The sequence below is a fragment of the Chiloscyllium plagiosum genome, chromosome 33, assembly GCF_004010195.1.
Source record: "Chiloscyllium plagiosum isolate BGI_BamShark_2017 chromosome 33, ASM401019v2, whole genome shotgun sequence".
NCBI classification, from domain to species: Eukaryota; Metazoa; Chordata; class Chondrichthyes; order Orectolobiformes; family Hemiscylliidae; genus Chiloscyllium; species Chiloscyllium plagiosum.
The window spans coordinates 35169358-35178493 of NC_057742.1; the positions used below are offsets into that span (position 1 = coordinate 35169358).

At 41.9% G+C, this 9136-nt stretch overlaps 1 protein-coding gene across 1 annotated transcript in view; it reads right to left on the minus strand.

The window, feature by feature from the left end:
- Positions 1–1168: 1168 nt before the first annotated feature.
- LOC122540016 (proto-oncogene Wnt-3) overlaps positions 1169–9136 on the minus strand; it is a 91044-nt gene continuing 83076 nt past the window's right edge. The window contains exon 4 of the mRNA XM_043675303.1: positions 1169–2432. Within this exon, the coding sequence (XP_043531238.1) occupies positions 1953–2432 (480 nt within the window). The 3' untranslated portion in view covers positions 1169–1952. The remainder of the gene's footprint in view (positions 2433–9136) is intronic.

Below are 9136 nucleotides of genomic sequence, written 5' to 3' on the forward strand. Positions count from 1 at the left end.
ATTAATTTTTAGAGCACAGAATGTCAACGCCCATTGCTTGAAGTAACTACTCACTCATTCTGGGAAAGGTATCCATAGGGCTCAACAATGAATTCCCACCTTGCTTCTTTATCTTATCCCATCTTTTTTTTTCTCTTTCACAGAAAGAAGGCACATTGTATGTAAGTAAAATACTCTTAAGTAGGTGATGGATTAAGGTCCCTGTAAAGAGGAAATCATATCCGTAACAGCTGCAAATAGCCACCGGATCCACTCAAACCTCAATTTTCAATCATTTTGATAGTGTGGTTGGGAGGTGCGAATTGCAAATGGCATTAATACTAACATCAAGTTTGCTATGTCATACAGTCACCATTCCTAAAAAAAAACTCGAAGTTTTGTTATGGGAAGCATGTCTGATATCTTTTTGACATGACGATGTCAAGCTGGATGACTTAAGCTGTTCTTAATGTTAATACCTCAGCTTGTATCTGAAGCCACGTGAACTATTGTGTTATGCAAAGGATTCTGGGGGTTGTAGTCTTTAAGGTTTGAGGGGGTTTAATTTCAAAAATGAACAAATTATTTTCGCACTCAATGTAGCAAATAACAAATTAATTTGGGGCTGACGTAAGTTGCATTGTCCTCAGGATTACAAGTTTTGAAACACTTGCCATTTTGGAGTGGTTTTTGTTAACTAGATAGATATATGGAAATGCCAGTGTTGGACTGGGGTGGACAAAGTTAAAAATCACACAACACCAGGTTATAGTCCAACAGGTTTAATTGGAAGCACTAGCTTTCGTAATGCTTACTCTTTCATCAGGTGGTTGTCACAAAGCTAGTGCTTCCAATTAAACCTGTTGGACTATAACCTGGTGTTGTGTGATTTTTAACTAGGTAAATATATGAATACATATATCTTTGACAATTTGAAAGGTAAAAGTTCTTTGATTAAGGTTGGTCAATTTTTTTTTTTAAGGAGAAGGTGAGGAACGCAGATGCTGGAGATCAGAGCTGAAAATGTGTTGCTGGAAAAGCGCAGCAGGTCAGGCAGCATCCAAGGAGCAGGAGAATCGACGTTTCAAGCATGAGCCCTTCTTCAGGAATGGCTTCAGATTCCTGAAGAAGGGCTCATGCCCGAAACGGCGATTCTCCTGCTCCTTGGATGCTGCCTGACCTGCTGCGCTTTTCCAAACTTTTTTTTAAAAAAACTTTCTTCAACTGTCATTGCTGTAGAAATGTCTAGCAATCCATGTCCTTTATGGGCCCCTCTCTCTAGAGCTTCCAGAAAATCCTATTGATACTTCTGATGTTAACTCTGTATAAATTTACGTCAATGTATATGTCATTTATAAACACTATACTGGTACCTTCCTTTCTTTCACCTCTGACCCAGTGGCAAGTCTGAAACCATGGATAGAAGATCAAATTCTAATGGGATTTGCATTTGTTAGGCATCCCATCCCAGAAGTGACAAAGATAACCCAATTGCAATTGGGGATCCAGCTAAATATTGATAGTGCTGGAGAATTTTTCCATTCCCTCACCATCTACTGAGCAGGTTGTCATTCTGATTGACCCCAACAACATTGGCAACAGTAGGAAACTAAAATAAAGTTGTGGCAATGGAAAACTTGGGATTTTAGGAAATTTGTTTGCTAATGTTTTCACCAATCACTATAAATGAAAATCTGCAATTTCAAGTTGAGAGTAAATCATCCCAATGTAGCATTTTTAGATCAAATGATGAACTTTGCAATGTCTTTTTTAATCTGGTGTGCTTTTTGGTTCAGACTAAGATTTTTGTTTGAAGCTCCAACGAGAAATTGAATAAATTGGTGAAAAGACTACATTTCCCAGAATTCATTTCTGCCATGTACATGCACAGTAAAGTGCGCCATTTTTGTTTTGACCCAACAATAACTGGAAGGTTCCATATTGTGTGACCTTACATGTGTTTGTCTGTCCTGTTATTTGCACGTGTGTACATCGTACACTCGAATGCATTCCTGGCAACTGACATAGCAGCACCAGTGGAATATGCAGTGACATTTTTCCTTGCGTTTCTCCGTCCTGGTGTTATGTCCACGGCCACAGCAGAGCAAGTCACAGCCATCGATCCCATGAGAGGTGACATTGCAGATCCTGTCCCTGGTCCCAAAGGATCCTGTCTCAGCGTTCGGCTCGCAAAAGTTTGGCGAGTTTTCATAGTAGACAAGGTCTCGCTCAGTTGGGGGCTTAAAAAGCTCGTATTTTGCACGAAGGGTCTCCACCCAACCCCGGGACTCTCTGTGCTTCTCCACCACCATCTCAGAGGCACTGTCATATTTGTCTTTCAGATAGTCCCCAATGACCCGGAAATCTGGCTGCGCCCACCAACAGGTCTTCACTTCACAGCTCCCGGACAAACCGTGACACTTACATTTCAGATGCATGTGATCCAGTATTGACTGCAACAAGAATTAAAAAAAAACACAAATTGTGAACATTAGTTAGAACAGTGCAGTACTTTATATTTATAATATACACAAAAATCTTCAATAGCAACTTACCTGATACATTATCTCTATTAACATTTCCTGCCTACAACACTTTAGTTTTATGACAAAGTTCTGACCATGCTTTCGAATCAACATTTTCAATTATAAATGCATTTGTCCACATTTATAATGCCATTACACCCTGTAATGATTTTATATTGTAACTGCATCCTCCAATCACTGCTGGTACTGTAGTGACTCAGAGCAAGGACTCCCTGCAGTGACACTGCTATCTCCTTGATGTCATACACAGTCAAATGTTACATTGATGGTAAATACTGCATCTCACATTGCAGCTGGAATCCAGCTCTTTTGTCCATGTTCAGACCATATTCTGGAGCTTAGTGGCCTTGGTAGAACCCAAATTATGCATCAATGAGTGGGTTATTACTGGGTTCAATTTGATAGAACTATCAATGATGGAAAGTGTCATTTTGCTAATTAGTCAGAGTAGACTGATGAGCTACTAATTGGCCGAACATCTTTTTGTCCTGCTTTCAGTGGATAGAATATCATAGGTAATTCTCCATACTCTTGAGTGAATACCAATATTGTACCTGTACTGGAACAGCTCGAAGTGGATGTGGCTAATTCTGAAGCAAGTGTCTTCAGTACTATAACCAGAATGTTGTCAGGGCCCATGGTTTATGCTGTTTCCAGGATGCAATAAATTTATATGGAGTGAATCGATATGGCTGAAGACCAGCACTTCAGGATGAGACCATAAGATAAAGGAGCAGAATTAGGTTATTTAGCCTAAGGTCGATAAGAACATAGCAGCATTAGTCAACCATCTGACCCTGACAAGCCTGCTCCACCATTCAACATGATCATACTTGATTGTGAGCTCAACTCCATTCTCCTGCCCATTTCTGTATTCCTGGACTCTGAAAGATCAATAACCTTTCTCAGCCTTAAATCTATTCAGTGTTGGTGCATCCACAACTCTGTTTGTTGGAGAATTGAAAGACTTACAAACTTGCATCATGCTAAGCCCCTTTATAATCTTGTATGTTTCCACATGAGCATATCTCATTTTAGTCTCTGGACTTGCGAATCAATTTACTCTGCTTCTGAGGAACAAATTTTTACTTGAACTACTCTACATTTTTACACATGTTAAGGTCCTTAAAATCTGTTTTGCACTCTTGTCTAGTTTACTCTTATATTCTAACTTGTCTTTTATCCTCTTTATTGGTGGCTCTTTGCTGGTTTCTAGAATACTCCATTCACCAGGCTTGCTACTGTTCCTCATTAAATCCAACATCTTCCTGTAATTAATACCTTGTAACCATGTCTCTGTAAGATCGACTATAAAACATTTATTTCTATTTATACTACTTGCTTACCTTATTGCTTATGCTGAGTGCATTCAGATAAATTGACTTCAATTTCACTTTTTACCACTGTATCCTGCAAAGATCTTATTCTCGGATGTACTATTACTGTTAAACTCTCTGACCCTTCTTAGCTTGTCCTTACCCACATCAATAGGCATTTTGTTAACTTTGGATTTCCAGATTTCTCTCCACCTGAGCCCTACTCCTCATTTCTCCATTGATTGGCAATTCTCCCCACTCTGACCATACTTGCTCCTTCATCTTTATACTTATACACTCTGTCCCTTCCTGTCAGTCTAGTTACTAATGTCCAGGTTGCTTTTTTGTATTATTGCCTAGTCCCTCATCCTTAGCTTTCCAAATTTTCCCTCACTACAACTATCTCCCCTGTCACTCACTGCCAGTGCCTCATGAATCGAAACTCATTTCACCAAAGCTATTCTCCTGAGGAACATATTCAACTCGCTGATCTTATTTACCCTCTGCCAATTTGATCATGGTTAAGGTAGTAATCCAGAGATTATTACCTTCATGGGTCTGCTTTGTAATTTGGTCATTAGCTGTACATACCTCCTCAACCTTTTCTTACTCTTGTTTCACACCCATGTGTACCAACTCCCTCTCTCACAGTAGCTTTGAGGTCAAAAAGCAGTCTTTGCTGAGGAGGGAGAGCGGCAATAAGGTAGGGCAAGCTAAGGTCTTTTCTTTTAAACCAGTAGTTACCAGAGAGGTAGTAAAGGCAGTTAGTGGAGGAGTATGTGGGAGATACATCTCTTGTGAGATGTGGGAGATCAGGGAGAATTCAAATGTCCCTGCCAACCATGTCTGCAGGTAGTGTGTAAGGCTGCAGCTCCTCAGATTGCATGGATCAACTCGAGCGGCAATTGGACTCACTGAGGGACATACAGGATGCAGAAAATTTTAAAGATGGGGGCTTTAGGGGTACGGTCACTGCCAGGAGGAGCAGGCAGTGCAGGAGTCCCTTGTAGCTATTCCCCTGTCCAACAAGTCTACTATTTTGGATACTGTTTAGGAATGATCTTTCAGAGGAAAGCAATTGCAGTAGCCAGATCAGTGGTGCCATGATTGGTTCCGTGTTATAGCATGGAGGGTCAAATTGTAGTGAGCAATAGTGATGGGGGATTCTTTGTCAGGGGCACAAACAGGTGTTTCTGTGCTGCAAGCAAGACTCTAGAATAGCATGTCAACTCCCTGGTGCCAGGATCAAAGATGTCTCTGAGGGGGCACAGCTTATTCTGATGAGGGAGGGTGAGCAGCCAGAGGTTGTGGTCCATATTGGTACCATGACATAGGGAGTAAGAGAGTTTAGGTCCTACAAATGTAATTCAGGAAGTTAGGTCACAAATTGAAAAACAGGACCTCTAGTGTTATAATCTCAGGATGCCACGTGCTAGTGTGGCTAGAAATAGGAAGATACTGCAGAAAAATACAAGGCTTAGAAACTGGTCTAGGAGGCAGTGCTTCAGATATGTGGATCATTGGGATGTCCTCCAGGGCAGGTGGGCCCTGTACAAAAAGGGCAGGCATGCACCTAAACTCCTTGTAGAAAGGTTTGCTAGTGTCATTTGAGAGAGTTTAAATTAGTGTGACAGAGGGATGGGAACAGTAGGTCAGCATGTGGAATGAGTGAGGAGAAAATAGAGGCTAAGTAAATCTATTATGAAGAAAAGGCATTGAACATAGAACAATACAGTGCAGAGCAGGCCCTTCGGTCCTTGGTACTGCGCCAACCTGTGAAATCAATCTCAAGCCCATCTAACCTACACTATTCCATTATCATCCATATAGTTATCCAATGACCAGGGCCAGGTTAACAAACATAGTGGAACTGGCAACTGGAATTGTATTTATTTTGAAGCAAGGCGTATGACAGGTAAAGTTGTTGAGCTTAGAGCCTGGGTTAGTACGTAGAACTACGATGTTGTAGCCATTACAGAAACTTGGTTGAGAGAAGGGCAGGACTGGCAGCTCAACATTCCAGCTTCAGATGTTCAGATGTGATAGACGTGGATTTAATAGGAGTTGAGGAGCTATATTGCTGATTAAGGAGAAGCCACAGCTGCATTCAGAGAGGATATCTTGGAGGGTTCATTCAGTGAGCCATATGGTAGAACTCAAGAATAAGAAATGTGTAGTCACTATGGTGGAGTTATACTATGGGTTCCCAGTAGCTAGCCGGAGGGAGAAGTACAGATAGATGAGCAAGCACATAGCTCCCTGAAAGTGGGCAACACCAGTGGATAAAGTGGTAAAGAAGGTGTACAGCATCCTCCCTTCATTTGGGAAGTTGAGTATAAAAATTGGCAAGTCATGTTGCAACTTCAGTTAGGCAACATTTGGAATATTGTGTGCAGTTCTGATTACCAAATTATCGGAAGGATGTGGAGACATTGGATAGAGTGAAGATGAGGTTTATTGGGATGTTGCATGGATTTTGAGTGCATTAGTTAGGAGGTGAGGTTGGGCATCGCTACAGCGTCAGAGGCAGAGGGGTGCCCTGATACAATTTTATATAATTCTGAGAGCAAGCATAGAATGAATAATCAGAGCCTTTTTCCCAGGATGAAAATGTCAAATACTAAGGGGTACAGGTTTAAGGTGAGGGGGAAAGTTAAAAGAGATGGGCGAGGCAAGTTTTTCACACAGGGTCGTAGGTACCTAGAATGCATTTCCTGGAGAGGTGATAGAAGCAGATATGATAGCAATATTTGAGGTATTTACACAGACATATGAACAGGTAGGGTAGAGAGGGATATGAATCATACGCATGCTCAACACAGTCATGGTGGGCCGAAGGGCCTGTTTCTTTGCTGTATGCTCTATGATGTATGTTCAATTCGATTCCCTGCAATTTGGAAACCGGCCCTTTGGCCCAACAAGTCCACACCAACCCTCCAAAGAGTAACCCACCCAGTCCCATTTCCCTCTGACTAATGCACCTAACACTACAGGCAATTCACCTTACCTGCACATCTTTGGACTGTGGGAGGAAACCAGAGCACCCGGAGGAAACACAGATACGGGGAGAATGTGCAAACTCCACACAGATAGTAGCCCAAGGCTGGAATCGTATCTGGGACCCTTGTGCTGTGAGACAACAGTGCTAACTACTGAGCCACCGTGCCACCCCTGTGATTACTGCTTGGAACAAAGTGTCCAGGTGACCAGGTAGTGTTCTGCTTGCCATCTTAGTTTTCAAAGTTTTGACTCCAGCTCACTAAGTCTGTACCAGGTAGTGTGAACTACAGGCACTCATTGCAGCTCTCATCATCATGCATCACACTGGTGTCCAACGTCACCCACACGCTACAGCTGCAGCACATCACCTGCTCCACCATCTTTCTTGTGTTTTGTCTAATAATTTGGTTTCAAGTTGATAAATATTATGCAACCATTAATTAGTTTAATCTATTAAGTCATAAATTTTAAGCAATTCAGAATTTACACCTCTCCACTTCCAGTTGTGTGTTGAGCATGCGTTTGATCCCTCTCAACCCTACCTGTTCACGTGTCTGTGTAAATACCTCAAATGTTGCTATCATATCTGCTTCTATCACCTCCTATTCAGAGGGGTAAATTCTTAAAACGCACCAATTAGTGATCTATCTGCTCACCTAACAGTCATCAGCTTCTGGAGGCTGAAACAAGTATAGAATGTAGTACCTCCTTCCCCTGCTACATAGAATTCCCATCCATGCCCAATTCTGAAGTTAGCACTAGCTCCTTCTCCCACTTGAATCTCTTGATCTCCACTCAGCACTACTAGCTGACGATGGTTGCAAACATACAACCATGTCTTTTACCCTCATCTGCTGGTTTCTGCCATCACCGAGGGATGCCTCTTCCTCCTCCAATTTAACTGTTCACCAGCATTCACAACTGGAAAGGACCCTAGAACGTTATTGGTTAAATATATTCTTCTGGCATCATGTCAAAAATGTTCACTCTCTCTTATCTTGATCCTCAGATCCTTCATTGTCAAAAAGAAGTGTGTCACGCTTAAATACCGTTTAATTTTATAAAAATTCCCTTAATGTAGATTTGAACCAATGAATGGGAACAGCTAAGTATTAGACTAACTACATTGACTAACATAGAGATGTACAGCATGAAAACAGACCTTTCCAGGCTGACCAGATATCCCAACCCAATCTAGTCCCACCTGCCCAGAGGTCACAATCTGGGCAGGTATTCCATTATCTCCATTTAATGTAAGACCACAAGTAGGCAAGAAACTGATTCAATATTGTTCTCTGATCTCAAGTTTATAATGTCACAAAAATAGAATCATAGAATTCCTGCAACATGGAAGCAGACCATTCAGCCCACTGAGTTCACACCAACCCTCTGAAGAGCATCCCAGCCAGAGCCACCCCCTATCCTATCCTAATAACCCTGCATTTCTCATGGCGAACTCACCTAGCCTGCACGTCGCTGGACACTATGGAAGATTTAGCATGGTCAATCCATGTCATCTGCATACGTTTGGATTGTGGGAGCAAAGCAGACCATCCTGAGGAAACCCACACAGACACAGGGAGAATGTACAGTCACCCGAAGGGAAAATCAAACTCAGAGGTCCCTGGCGCAGTGAGGCAGCAGTGTTAACCACTGAGTGACGTACAGTTAAACATCTAGTTAAAATATATATTTTATTTTAAAAAGCATAAACTGTACATAACAAGTCTTACAAAATAGCTCCTTAAAGCCAATTCACTTCTCATATGGATTCAACATTCAGGCATCAGACTGTTATCTAAGAGTTCATCACAAAGGCTCAATAAATAATTGAAGGATTCCAGGACTATCATTGAATCCTCAATAGGTTTGAAGACTCAAAGTTCCTGTAGTGTTGGATAAAAGACAGGAGGAAGAACATCACAATGAATTCCAGCTCAAATGAAATTGTATAACAACAATTCATCTTACTTCAAATTTGCAGCCATATTGTTCAATTGTGATAAAAATGTGCTGAAAATGTGTTGCTGGACAAGCGCAGCAGGTCAGGCAGCATCCAAGGAACAGGAGAATCAACGTGTCGGGCATGAGCCCTTCTTCAGGAATGAGGAAGGTGTGCCAAGCAGCCTAAGATAAAAGGTAGGGAGGAGGGACTTGGGGGAGGGGTGTTGGAAAAGCGATAGGTGGAAGGTGGTTAAGATGAAGGTGATAGGCCGGAGTGGGGGTGGGGGCGGAGAGGTCAGGAAGAAGTTTGCAGGTTAGGAAGGCGGTGCTGGGGTTCGAGAGATTTGACTG